Source organism: Oncorhynchus gorbuscha, unplaced genomic scaffold (genome assembly GCF_021184085.1).
Source record: "Oncorhynchus gorbuscha isolate QuinsamMale2020 ecotype Even-year unplaced genomic scaffold, OgorEven_v1.0 Un_scaffold_765, whole genome shotgun sequence".
Classification (NCBI taxonomy): domain Eukaryota; kingdom Metazoa; phylum Chordata; class Actinopteri; order Salmoniformes; family Salmonidae; genus Oncorhynchus; species Oncorhynchus gorbuscha.
In genome coordinates, this window is record NW_025745800.1 from 202723 (window position 1) to 217559 (window position 14837).

The window sequence follows — 14837 nt, forward strand, 5'->3', positions numbered from 1 at the left end:
ATACTAGCTAGTAAACATTTTCCAACTGTCAAATCAATTTGTATTTGTCAGATACACATGGTTAGCAGATGTTTTTGCGATTGTAGCGAAATGCTTGTGCTTCTTGTATATTACTGCAGGGTCGCAACTAGTAATCTAACAATTTCACAACAACTACCTCATACACACAAGTGTAAAGGAAGGAATAAGAATGTTGGTTGAACAGGAAGTGGCTCGGGTGGTGTAGTTGTCCTGGAGGGCAGGTAGTTTGCCCCAGTGATGCATTGTGCAGCGCTCTCTACCCTCTGGAGAGCCTTACGGTTGTGGGCGGAGCAGTTGCCGTACCAGGCAACAGCCCGACAGGATGTTCTCGATTGTGCATCTGTAAAAGTTTGTGAGTGTGTTTGGTGACGAGCCAAATTTCTTCAGCCGCCTGAGGTTAGGGCTGCTGCGCCTTCACCATGCTGTCTGTGTGGGTGGACCATTTCAGTTGTCCGTGATGTGTACGCCAAGGAACTTAACTTCCCACCTTCTCCACGACTGTCCCGTCGATGTGGATAGGGGGCTCCTCCATTTGCCGTTTCCTGAAGTACACGATCATCTCCTTTGTTTTGTTGACGTCGAGTGTGAGGTTATGTTCCTGACCACACTCCGGGGGCCTTCACCTCCTCCCTGTAGGCAGTCTCGTCGTTGTTGGCAATCAAGCCTACCACTGTAGTGTCGTCTGCAAACTTGATGATTGAGTTGGAGGCGGGCATGGCCACGCAGTCATGCGTGAACAGGAGAGGGCTGAGAACGCACCCTTGTGGGGCCCCAGTGTGGAGGATCAGGGGGGTGGAGATGTTTACCTACCCTCACCACCTGGGGGCGGCCAGTCAGGAATTCCAGGACCCAGTTTCACAGGGTGGGGTCGAGACCCAGGGTCTCGAGCTTAATGACGAGTTGGGGGTGCTATGATGTTAAATGCTGAGCTGTAGTCGATGAACAGCATTCTTACATAGGTATTCTTCTTGTCCAGATGGGTTAGGGCAGTGTGATTGCATTGTCTGTGGACCTATTGGGGCGGTAGGCAAATTGGAGTAGGTCTAGGGTGTCAGGTAGGGTGGAGGTGATATGGTCCTTGATTAGTCTCGCAAAGCACGGAAGTGAGTGTTACGAAGCGGATAGTCATTTAGCTCAGTGACCTTAGCTTTCTTGGGAACAGAAACAATTGTGGCCCTCTTGAAGCATGTGGGAACAGCACCACATAAACACACCAGCCAGCCGGTCTGCGCATGCTCTGAGGACGCGGCTGGGGATGCAGTCTGGCATTGAATTGCGACTACTTTGTCTCTATACTGACGCTTAGCTTGTTTGATTGCCTTGGAGGGAATAGCTACACTGTGTAGTCGGTCATGTTTCCGGTCACCTTGCCCTGATTAAAAGCAGTGGTTCGTGCTTTCAGTCTTGCAAATGCTGCCATCAATCCACAGTTTCAGAATAGGACTGGCCACCCCTCAGTGCCTGGTTCCTATAGGTTTCTTCCTAGGTTCCTGCCCTTCTAGGTAGTTCATTGCCACCTTGCTTCTATGTCTGCATTGCTTGCTGTTTGGGTTTTAGGCTCGATTTCTGTATAGCACTCTGCTGGTGTACAGTCTTTTATAAAACGATTTGATAAGGAAAATCAGTCAATTGAAATACAATCATTAGGCCTTAATCTGTGGATTTCACAACTGGGAATACAGATTTGCATCAGCTGGTCACAGGTACCTTAAAAAGGTAGAGACGTGGATCAGAAAACCAGTCAGTATCTGCCGTGTCCGCCATTTGCCATTTTCATGTAGAGTTGATCAGGCTGTTGATGGCAGCCTGTGGAATATTGTCCCACTCCTCTTCAATGGCTGTGAGAAGTTACTGGATATTGGCAGGAACTGGAAAATGCAGGCCATACTTCAGCTTCCAGGAATTGTGTACAGATCCTTGAGACATGGCGCCATGCATTATCATGCTGAAACATGAGGTGATGGCGGCAGATGAATGGGCCTCAGGATCTCATGGCATCTCCGTGCATCCATATTGCCATCGATAAAAGGCAATTGTGTTCATAGCTTCTGTTTGCCCATACCATAAACCCACCATGGGGCATTCTTCACAACGTTGACATGAAACCTCTCGCCCACACGATGCCTTATGCTATCCAACATCTGCTTGGTACAGTTGACACCAGGATTTAATCCATGAAGCACACTTCGCCAGAGTGCCAGTGGCCATTGAAGGTGAGCATTTGCCCACTGAAGTCAGTTACGATTTCCAACTACAGTCAGGTCAAGACCATGGTGAGGATGACAAGCACGCAGAAGCGCTTCCCTGAGACAGTTTGAGCAGACTTTCCTCAGTTTTGTAAACCCACAGTTTTATCAGCTGTCTGAGAGGCTGGTCTCAGATGATCCTGCAGGTGAAACTGGATGTTGAGGTCCTGGGCTGGAATGGTTAAATGTGGTCTAGAAATATGTGATTGAAACAAATGTGAGTTTGTATCATTTACCATCATCCCAAATTATAATGATTTATCCATTTCTAAAAAATGTATATTACGCTACTTTCCAATATGTGGATAGTATGTGTTACTACATTACACAAGGCAACATTTTAACCACATTACACACAAATTACACTTCCGTTTGACCTCAGTTCGGTGATGTTAGTATAAAAGTTTAGTCAACATGACGACAAGACCAATTGCTTAAAGCGGCAATAGATTTGATTTTGTCATAGGAGTGTGTGGGGGTGGGGAGGAGGTCACAGAACGTAGAATGCGGTTTGAATTTTCCTCAAATGGTGCAGATAATTCTGGGCGGTCTCCAAGTCACTGGCTAAACATCAATACCACGATTTGAAAGTCAAAAATAGCCTCCACTCACGGCGCCAAACTTAGCCTATTAAAACTGACTGTCCTACCGATCCTCGACTTCGGCGATGTCATCTACAAAATAGCTTCCAATACTCTACTCAGCAAATTGGATGTAGTCTATCACAGTGCCATCCGTTTTGTTACCAAAGTGCGTTATACCACCCACCACTGCGACCTGATTGCTCTAGTCGGCTGGCCCCGGTAACATATTCGTCGCCAGACCCACTGGCTCCAGGTCATCTATCAGTCTATGCTAGGTAAAGCTCTGCCTTCACAGCTCACGATAACACCCACCAGTAGCACGCGTTCCAGCAGATATATCTTACTGATCAGCCAACAGCTTCTTTACCCGCCTTTCCTTCCAGTTCTCTGCTGCCAGTGACTGGAACTAATTGTAAAAATCTCTGAAGCTGAGTTTTACGTTTCCCTCACTAACTTTAAACATCAGCTATCTGAGCAGCTAACCGATCGCTGCAGCTGTACATAGTCCATCTGTAAATAGCCCACCCGATCTACCTACCTCATCCCATATTGTTTTTATTTACTTTGCTGCACTTTTGCACACCAGACACACCATCTGCTCATATATCACTCCAGTGTTAATCTGCTAAATTGTAATAAATTAAATTATCACTCACTGCAGATATTCTATGGCAGGTCGTGATTCATTGACCCTTAGTGGGTTATTCCTTTTTCCTTGACGCAGAACACCAAAATCAAAATCTGCCATTCCAAAATATAAATGGAAGCCTTCTATAAATTCTCATCTAACCACCCATGTATAGGTTAATCCAAGTCTCCATGTGGCTTTAAAAATTCTAAATAAATATTTTTCTAAATTGTTCCTCTTCCCGTTTTTGTTATCCCCTATCAAAACATCACAAAATAGTGGACATTTCCTAAGGTTATCCTCTAATAAGTGACATATAAATCCTCTCTAGGGTAGGGGGCAGCATTCGGATGAAAAGCATGCCCAAATTAAGAAGCCTGCTCCTCGGGCCCAGAAGATATGATATGCATGTAACTGGTAGATTTGGATAGAAAACTCTAGTTTCCAAAACTGTTCAAATATTGTCTCGGAGTATAGCAGAACTGATTTGGCAGGCGGAAACCTGAGAAAAATCCATTCAGGAAGTATTTTGTGTTTTGCTTTTGTAGTTTTCTATTCAATGCCATTACAGTATCCATCGACTTGGGACTCAATTTGCAGTTCCGATGCCTTCCACTAGATGTCAAGTGTTTAGAAATGGTTTCAGGCTTGTATTCTTATAAATGAGGGAGTAAAACCAGTCTGAATGAGTGGTACCTTACGTGTCAGAGCTTTTTCATGCGCAATCCCGAGAGAGTCCATTTCTTGTGTACCTTTTATATTGACGACGTCATTGTCCGGTTGAAATATTATCATTTGGGCTAAAAAAAACCTGAGGATTGAATATAAACATCGTTTGACATGTTTCTATGAACTTTACGGATACAATTTGGATTTTTTTGTCTGCGTTTGAGCCTGTGGGTTACTGAAGAAAATCTGAACAAGAGGTTTTTGGATATAAAGAGACTATCGAACAAAAGGAACATTTGAGTAAATGAATGTCTTCTGAGTGCCACCATATGAAGATCAAAGGGATTAATTCTCTCCATTTCTGAGTTCTGTAACGTTTCTTCTTGGCTGGTTACCATTTGTAATACTTTTTCAACTAGGCTATGTTCTGGGCTAGGTATGCTTTCGCCGAAAAGCATTTAATAAATCTGACAGTGGTTGGATTAACAAGAAGTTCATCTTTAAACCTATGTAAAATATGTTTTGTTTTCTGAATTTTTACAACAAGCATTTCTGAGAGGATAAACCTAGAGCGGATAAACCCTACCGGTCAAAAGTGTTAGAACACCTACTCAAGCAAACGGTTCCTTATTTTTCCTATGTAGCAGAATAATAGCGAAGACAAAACTATGCAACACATGGAATCATGTAGCAACCAAAGTGTTAAAATCTAAATATATATTTCAAATAGCCATCCTTTGCTTTGACAGCTTTGCACACTTGGCATTCGCTCAACCAGCTTCACCTGGAATGCTTTTCCAACTCTTGAGTTCCCACATATGGTGAGCACTTGTTGGCTGCTTTCCCTTCACTCTGCGGTCCAACTCATCCCAAACCATCTCAATTTGGTTGAGGTCGGGGGATTGTGGAAGCCAGGTCATCTGATGCAGTACTCAATCACTCTCCGTATTGTTAAAATAGCCCTTAAACAGCCTGGAGTTGTGTTGGGTCATTGTCCTGTTAAAACAAAATGACAGTCCCACTAAGCCCAAACCAGATGGTATGGCGTATCGCTGCAGAATGCTGTGACCGTGTCACCAGCAAAGCAGCCCCACACCGTAACACCACCTCCTTCATGCTTCATGGTGGAAAAAACACATGCGGAGATCCGTTCTCGCAAAGACATAGCGGTTGGAACCAAAAATCTCCAATTTGGACTCTGACCAAAAGGACAAATTTCCACCGGTCTAATGTCCATTGCTTGTGTTTCTTGGCTCAAGCAAGTCTTTCTTATTTGTGTCCTTTAGTAGTGGTTTCTTTGCAGCAATTCGACCACGGTGGCTGGAGTCGCAGTCTCCTCTGACCAGTTGATGTTGAGATGCGTCTTACTTGAACTATGTGAAGCATTTATTTGGGCTGCAATTTCTGAGGCTGGTAAATCTAATGAACTTATCCTTTGCATCAGGGGTAACTCTGGGTCGTCCATTCCTGTGGCGGTCCTCATTAGAGCCAGTTAGATTATGGTGCTTGGTTTTTGCGACTGCACTTGAACTTCAAAAGTTATTGACATTTTCCAATTGACTGACCTTCATGTCTTAAATGGACAGTCATTTCTCATTGCTATTTTAGCTGTTCTTGACATATGGACTTGGTCAATTACCAAATAGGGCTCTCTTCAGTATACCCCTCCTTACATTTTCACAACGGATTGGCTCAAACACATTTCACAAATACCTTAAGGCGGCACACCTGCTAATTGAAAACGCATTCCAAGTGACTACGTCATGAAGCTGGTTGAGAGAATGCCAAGACTGTGCAAAGCTGTCAAGGCAAAGGGTGGCTTTTTTGAAGAATTTCTAATGTATAAAATATATTTTGATTTTAACACTTTGGTTACTACACGACTCCATATGTGCTAATTCATAGTTTTGTCTTCACAATTATTCTACAATGTAGAAAACGGTAAAAAGAAAAACCCTTGAATGAGGGTTTTTGGTGCGTGTGCAGTTTATATGGTACTCGTTTGAAAATATATGATTGTTGCAGATGTACAGTGTAAATTGTAACATGTACTATTAATAACCTTTTCTGCATATTAGTTAGGATATTTATCTATATGTGTAGTCAACAGGAGGCAGCCATGGTATCATTTATTACTAACGTTTTAGGAATATAATTTAAACTTTCAACATTCATTTCGAATGGTATTGTACTTAATCAGTAAAAACTGCTGAATGAGTCCAAAAGCGTGCTGTGCCTTAATTATTTTGATAAACCCCCTGCCTATTCAGTGAGCCATCATTTAAGATTCATACAAAAAAACATTACAAGAATATTGATGTCTTGACTTTGTCTAAGGTAACGGTTAGCAAAATTAGGTAAATTGACCACGCACACATTCTTTAACTGCAATGTTAATATGTATTACATGGCATTGTAGATTTGAGATGTCTTTTGACCTAATGTTACACGCTTTCAGACAATGCGCATATTCGCGATAAAGAAAATGCGCACAAAAATTTCAAAAAGATTAACTTACGTTAACTGATTAACTCTGCCAGCCCTACAAAAACATTGTATAACCTTTGTCACATTGTTGACCGTGTACTGCAAGTGCCAGTTCTGTCCGGTTCCCCATTTTTGGGACGTCATGCCATTTTACAAACACGGTCAGACACTTAGTCGATTTAGAAAACGTCCCGACTGACCAGTCAGAAATCAGACTCACCTCCACATTCCTGTTCATCTGATCCATCCTTACAGTCCACCTCTCCATCACAAACATGGCTGTGCAGGACACACTCTCTCCCATCCTTGCACAGTCTAGAACCCATACGGCACTTCAGGGGCGCAGTTTGGGATGTTGGAGCAGCGATCGTTGGACAGCCAATCTCATCTGAGCCATCATGGCAATGAGCGCGTCCATCACAAACCAGACTCCTCTTAATACATTTCCTCCCGTCCTTACAGCGGAACTCACCTGGGAGACACACATAAGAGGGACCATGAAGAAAGGTTAAGAGAGTTAAAGGGGTTTTCTGGGTGGCAAAGCGGTATCAAATTTCAGAACGCATTAATATATCTACCTCGGTTTGGACATTTAGTAATGCAGGACTCCTCATCAAAACCATCAGGGCAGTCTCTCAATGTGTCACACAGCTGAGTTTGGGAGATGCACAAAGTTGAGCCCCGACACCTCACTGATGGACTGGTACAGACTGGCTGAGCAGGAAGAATATCTGGAACGGTTGTAGTTGGAGCCAAATAAGCTGTAGTAAGTGGAACTGGAGATTCTGTAGGGAGAGAGTATTACCAAGATAACGGACAGGCCTTTTACACTCTACCCAGAACAAGTCTAATGAAGCGTTAGTTTCCCCAAAACAATTCAGCACAAAGGGTTAGACTGTAGGTACATGTCTCAACTGCTAATATACTAGCTAGTAAACATTTTCCAACTGTCAAATCAATTTGTATTTGTCAGATACACATGGTTAGCAGATGTTTTTGCGATTGTAGCGAAATGCTTGTGCTTCTTGTATATTACTGCAGGGTCGCAACTAGTAATCTAACAATTTCACAACAACTACCTCATACACACAAGTGTAAAGGAAGGAATAAGAATGTTGGTTGAACAGGAAGTGGCTCGGGTGGTGTAGTTGTCCTGGAGGGCAGGTAGTTTGCCCCAGTGATGCATTGTGCAGCGCTCTCTACCCTCTGGAGAGCCTTACGGTTGTGGGCGGAGCAGTTGCCGTACCAGGCAACAGCCCGACAGGATGTTCTCGATTGTGCATCTGTAAAAGTTTGTGAGTGTGTTTGGTGACGAGCCAAATTTCTTCAGCCGCCTGAGGTTAGGGCTGCTGCGCCTTCACCATGCTGTCTGTGTGGGTGGACCATTTCAGTTGTCCGTGATGTGTACGCCAAGGAACTTAACTTCCCACCTTCTCCACGACTGTCCCGTCGATGTGGATAGGGGGCTCCTCCATTTGCCGTTTCCTGAAGTACACGATCATCTCCTTTGTTTTGTTGACGTCGAGTGTGAGGTTATGTTCCTGACCACACTCCGGGGCCTTCACCTCCTCCCTGTAGGCAGTCTCGTCGTTGTTGGCAATCAAGCCTACCACTGTAGTGTCGTCTGCAAACTTGATGATTGAGTTGGAGGCGGGCATGGCCACGCAGTCATGCGTGAACAGGAGAGGGCTGAGAACGCACCCTTGTGGGGCCCCAGTGTGGAGGATCAGGGGGGTGGAGATGTTTACCTACCCTCACCACCTGGGGGCGGCCAGTCAGGAATTCCAGGACCCAGTTTCACAGGGCGGGGTCGAGACCCAGGGTCTCGAGCTTAATGACGAGTTGGGGGTGCTATGATGTTAAATGCTGAGCTGTAGTCGATGAACAGCATTCTTACATAGGTATTCTTCTTGTCCAGATGGGTTAGGGCAGTGTGATTGCATTGTCTGTGGACCTATTGGGGCGGTAGGCAAATTGGAGTAGGTCTAGGGTGTCAGGTAGGGTGGAGGTGATATGGTCCTTGATTAGTCTCGCAAAGCACGGAAGTGAGTGTTACGAAGCGGATAGTCATTTAGCTCAGTGACCTTAGCTTTCTTGGGAACAGAAACAATTGTGGCCCTCTTGAAGCATGTGGGAACAGCACCACATAAACACACCAGCCAGCCGGTCTGCGCATGCTCTGAGGACGCGGCTGGGGATGCAGTCTGGCATTGAATTGCGACTACTTTGTCTCTATACTGACGCTTAGCTTGTTTGATTGCCTTGGAGGGAATAGCTACACTGTGTAGTCGGTCATGTTTCCGGTCACCTTGCCCTGATTAAAAGCAGTGGTTCGTGCTTTCAGTCTTGCAAATGCTGCCATCAATCCACAGTTTCAGAATAGGACTGGCCACCCCTCAGTGCCTGGTTCCTATAGGTTTCTTCCTAGGTTCCTGCCCTTCTAGGTAGTTCATTGCCACCTTGCTTCTATGTCTGCATTGCTTGCTGTTTGGGTTTTAGGCTCGATTTCTGTATAGCACTCTGCTGGTGTACAGTCTTTTATAAAACGATTTGATAAGGAAAATCAGTCAATTGAAATACAATCATTAGGCCTTAATCTGTGGATTTCACAACTGGGAATACAGATTTGCATCAGCTGGTCACAGGTACCTTAAAAAGGTAGAGACGTGGATCAGAAAACCAGTCAGTATCTGCCGTGTCCGCCATTTGCCATTTTCATGTAGAGTTGATCAGGCTGTTGATGGCAGCCTGTGGAATATTGTCCCACTCCTCTTCAATGGCTGTGAGAAGTTACTGGATATTGGCAGGAACTGGAAAATGCAGGCCATACTTCAGCTTCCAGGAATTGTGTACAGATCCTTGAGACATGGCGCCATGCATTATCATGCTGAAACATGAGGTGATGGCGGCAGATGAATGGGCCTCAGGATCTCATGGCATCTCCGTGCATCCATATTGCCATCGATAAAAGGCAATTGTGTTCATAGCTTCTGTTTGCCCATACCATAAACCCACCATGGGGCATTCTTCACAACGTTGACATGAAACCTCTCGCCCACACGATGCCTTATGCTATCCAACATCTGCTTGGTACAGTTGACACCAGGATTTAATCCATGAAGCACACTTCGCCAGAGTGCCAGTGGCCATTGAAGGTGAGCATTTGCCCACTGAAGTCAGTTACGATTTCCAACTACAGTCAGGTCAAGACCATGGTGAGGATGACAAGCACGCAGAAGCGCTTCCCTGAGACAGTTTGAGCAGACTTTCCTCAGTTTTGTAAACCCACAGTTTTATCAGCTGTCTGAGAGGCTGGTCTCAGATGATCCTGCAGGTGAAACTGGATGTTGAGGTCCTGGGCTGGAATGGTTAAATGTGGTCTAGAAATATGTGATTGAAACAAATGTGAGTTTGTATCATTTACCATCATCCCAAATTATAATGATTTATCCATTTCTAAAAAATGTATATTACGCTACTTTCCAATATGTGGATAGTATGTGTTACTACATTACACAAGGCAACATTTTAACCACATTACACACAAATTACACTTCCGTTTGACCTCAGTTCGGTGATGTTAGTATAAAAGTTTAGTCAACATGACGACAAGACCAATTGCTTAAAGCGGCAATAGATTTGATTTTGTCATAGGAGTGTGTGGGGGTGGGGAGGAGGTCACAGAACGTAGAATGCGGTTTGAATTTTCCTCAAATGGTGCAGATAATTCTGGGCGGTCTCCAAGTCACTGGCTAAACATCAATACCACGATTTGAAAGTCAAAAATAGCCTCCACTCACGGCGCCAAACTTAGCCTATTAAAACTGACTGTCCTACCGATCCTCGACTTCGGCGATGTCATCTACAAAATAGCTTCCAATACTCTACTCAGCAAATTGGATGTAGTCTATCACAGTGCCATCCGTTTTGTTACCAAAGTGCGTTATACCACCCACCACTGCGACCTGATTGCTCTAGTCGGCTGGCCCCGGTAACATATTCGTCGCCAGACCCACTGGCTCCAGGTCATCTATCAGTCTATGCTAGGTAAAGCTCTGCCTTCACAGCTCACGATAACACCCACCAGTAGCACGCGTTCCAGCAGATATATCTTACTGATCAGCCAACAGCTTCTTTACCCGCCTTTCCTTCCAGTTCTCTGCTGCCAGTGACTGGAACTAATTGTAAAAATCTCTGAAGCTGAGTTTTACGTTTCCCTCACTAACTTTAAACATCAGCTATCTGAGCAGCTAACCGATCGCTGCAGCTGTACATAGTCCATCTGTAAATAGCCCACCCGATCTACCTACCTCATCCCATATTGTTTTTATTTACTTTGCTGCACTTTTGCACACCAGACACACCATCTGCTCATATATCACTCCAGTGTTAATCTGCTAAATTGTAATAAATTAAATTATCACTCACTGCAGATATTCTATGGCAGGTCGTGATTCATTGACCCTTAGTGGGTTATTCCTTTTTCCTTGACGCAGAACACCAAAATCAAAATCTGCCATTCCAAAATATAAATGGAAGCCTTCTATAAATTCTCATCTAACCACCCATGTATAGGTTAATCCAAGTCTCCATGTGGCTTTAAAAATTCTAAATAAATATTTTTCTAAATTGTTCCTCTTCCCGTTTTTGTTATCCCCTATCAAAACATCACAAAATAGTGGACATTTCCTAAGGTTATCCTCTAATAAGTGACATATAAATCCTCTCTAGGGTAGGGGGCAGCATTCGGATGAAAAGCATGCCCAAATTAAGAAGCCTGCTCCTCGGGCCCAGAAGATATGATATGCATGTAACTGGTAGATTTGGATAGAAAACTCTAGTTTCCAAAACTGTTCAAATATTGTCTCGGAGTATAGCAGAACTGATTTGGCAGGCGGAAACCTGAGAAAAATCCATTCAGGAAGTATTTTGTGTTTTGCTTTTGTAGTTTTCTATTCAATGCCATTACAGTATCCATCGACTTGGGACTCAATTTGCAGTTCCGATGCCTTCCACTAGATGTCAAGTGTTTAGAAATGGTTTCAGGCTTGTATTCTTATAAATGAGGGAGTAAAACCAGTCTGAATGAGTGGTACCTTACGTGTCAGAGCTTTTTCATGCGCAATCCCGAGAGAGTCCATTTCTTGTGTACCTTTTATATTGACGACGTCATTGTCCGGTTGAAATATTATCATTTGGGCTAAAAACCTGAGGATTGAATATAAACATCGTTTGACATGTTTCTATGAACTTTACGGATACAATTTGGATTTTTTTGTCTGCGTTTGAGCCTGTGGGTTACTGAAGAAAATCTGAACAAGAGGTTTTTGGATATAAAGAGACTATCGAACAAAAGGAACATTTGAGTAAATGAATGTCTTCTGAGTGCCACCATATGAAGATCAAAGGGATTAATTCTCTCCATTTCTGAGTTCTGTAACGTTTCTTCTTGGCTGGTTACCATTTGTAATACTTTTTCAACTAGGCTATGTTCTGGGCTAGGTATGCTTTCGCCGAAAAGCATTTAATAAATCTGACAGTGGTTGGATTAACAAGAAGTTCATCTTTAAACCTATGTAAAATATGTTTTGTTTTCTGAATTTTTACAACAAGCATTTCTGAGAGGATAAACCTAGAGCGGATAAACCCTACCGGTCAAAAGTGTTAGAACACCTACTCAAGCAAACGGTTCCTTATTTTTCCTATGTAGCAGAATAATAGCGAAGACAAAACTATGCAACACATGGAATCATGTAGCAACCAAAGTGTTAAAATCTAAATATATATTTCAAATAGCCATCCTTTGCTTTGACAGCTTTGCACACTTGGCATTCGCTCAACCAGCTTCACCTGGAATGCTTTTCCAACTCTTGAGTTCCCACATATGGTGAGCACTTGTTGGCTGCTTTCCCTTCACTCTGCGGTCCAACTCATCCCAAACCATCTCAATTTGGTTGAGGTCGGGGGATTGTGGAAGCCAGGTCATCTGATGCAGTACTCAATCACTCTCCGTATTGTTAAAATAGCCCTTAAACAGCCTGGAGTTGTGTTGGGTCATTGTCCTGTTAAAACAAAATGACAGTCCCACTAAGCCCAAACCAGATGGTATGGCGTATCGCTGCAGAATGCTGTGACCGTGTCACCAGCAAAGCAGCCCCACACCGTAACACCACCTCCTTCATGCTTCATGGTGGAAAAAACACATGCGGAGATCCGTTCTCGCAAAGACATAGCGGTTGGAACCAAAAATCTCCAATTTGGACTCTGACCAAAAGGACAAATTTCCACCGGTCTAATGTCCATTGCTTGTGTTTCTTGGCTCAAGCAAGTCTTTCTTATTTGTGTCCTTTAGTAGTGGTTTCTTTGCAGCAATTCGACCACGGTGGCTGGAGTCGCAGTCTCCTCTGACCAGTTGATGTTGAGATGCGTCTTACTTGAACTATGTGAAGCATTTATTTGGGCTGCAATTTCTGAGGCTGGTAAATCTAATGAACTTATCCTTTGCATCAGGGGTAACTCTGGGTCGTCCATTCCTGTGGCGGTCCTCATTAGAGCCAGTTAGATTATGGTGCTTGGTTTTTGCGACTGCACTTGAACTTCAAAAGTTATTGACATTTTCCAATTGACTGACCTTCATGTCTTAAATGGACAGTCATTTCTCATTGCTATTTTAGCTGTTCTTGACATATGGACTTGGTCAATTACCAAATAGGGCTCTCTTCAGTATACCCCTCCTTACATTTTCACAACGGATTGGCTCAAACACATTTCACAAATACCTTAAGGCGGCACACCTGCTAATTGAAAACGCATTCCAAGTGACTACGTCATGAAGCTGGTTGAGAGAATGCCAAGACTGTGCAAAGCTGTCAAGGCAAAGGGTGGCTTTTTTGAAGAATTTCTAATGTATAAAATATATTTTGATTTTAACACTTTGGTTACTACACGACTCCATATGTGCTAATTCATAGTTTTGTCTTCACAATTATTCTACAATGTAGAAAACGGTAAAAAGAAAAACCCTTGAATGAGGGTTTTTGGTGCGTGTGCAGTTTATATGGTACTCGTTTGAAAATATATGATTGTTGCAGATGTACAGTGTAAATTGTAACATGTACTATTAATAACCTTTTCTGCATATTAGTTAGGATATTTATCTATATGTGTAGTCAACAGGAGGCAGCCATGGTATCATTTATTACTAACGTTTTAGGAATATAATTTAAACTTTCAACATTCATTTCGAATGGTATTGTACTTAATCAGTAAAAACTGCTGAATGAGTCCAAAAGCGTGCTGTGCCTTAATTATTTTGATAAACCCCCCCTGCCTATTCAGTGAGCCATCATTTAAGATTCATACAAAAAAACATTACAAGAATATTGATGTCTTGACTTTGTCTAAGGTAACGGTTAGCAAAATTAGGTAAATTGACCACGCACACATTCTTTAACTGCAATGTTAATATGTATTACATGGCATTGTAGATTTGAGATGTCTTTTGACCTAATGTTACACGCTTTCAGACAATGCGCATATTCGCGATAAAGAAAATGCGCACAAAAATTTCAAAAAGATTAACTTACGTTAACTGATTAACTCTGCCAGCCCTACAAAAACATTGTATAACCTTTGTCACATTGTTGACCGTGTACTGCAAGTGCCAGTTCTGTCCGGTTCCCCATTTTTGGGACGTCATGCCATTTTACAAACACGGTCAGACACTTAGTCGATTTAGAAAACGTCCCGACTGACCAGTCAGAAATCAGACTCACCTCCACATTCCTGTTCATCTGATCCATCCTTACAGTCCACCTCTCCATCACAAACATGGCTGTGCAGGACACACTCTCTCCCATCCTTGCACAGTCTAGAACCCATACGGCACTTCAGGGGCGCAGTTTGGGATGTTGGAGCAGCGATCGTTGGACAGCCAATCTCATCTGAGCCATCATGGCAATGAGCGCGTCCATCACAAACCAGACTCCTCTTAATACATTTCCTCCCGTCCTTACAGCGGAACTCACCTGGGAGACACACATAAGAGGGACCATGAAGAAAGGTTAAGAGAGTTAAAGGGGTTTTCTGGGTGGCAAAGCGGTATCAAATTTCAGAACGCATTAATATATCTACCTCGGTTTGGACATTTAGTAATGCAGGACTCCTCATCAAAACCATCAGGGCAGTCTCTCAATGTGTCAC

General features: G+C 43.3%; 1 protein-coding gene across 1 annotated transcript in view; it reads right to left on the reverse strand.

Annotated features, from left to right (window-relative positions):
- Positions 1–14831, reverse strand: part of LOC124020154 (low-density lipoprotein receptor-related protein 2-like) — a 64669-nt gene extending 49838 nt beyond the window's left edge. The window contains 4 exon segments of the mRNA XM_046335502.1: positions 6856–7107; positions 7214–7420; positions 14411–14662; positions 14769–14831. Of these exon segments, the coding sequence (XP_046191458.1) occupies positions 6856–7107; positions 7214–7420; positions 14411–14516 (565 nt within the window). The 5' untranslated portion in view covers positions 14517–14662; positions 14769–14831.
- Positions 14832–14837: the final 6 nt, after the last annotated feature.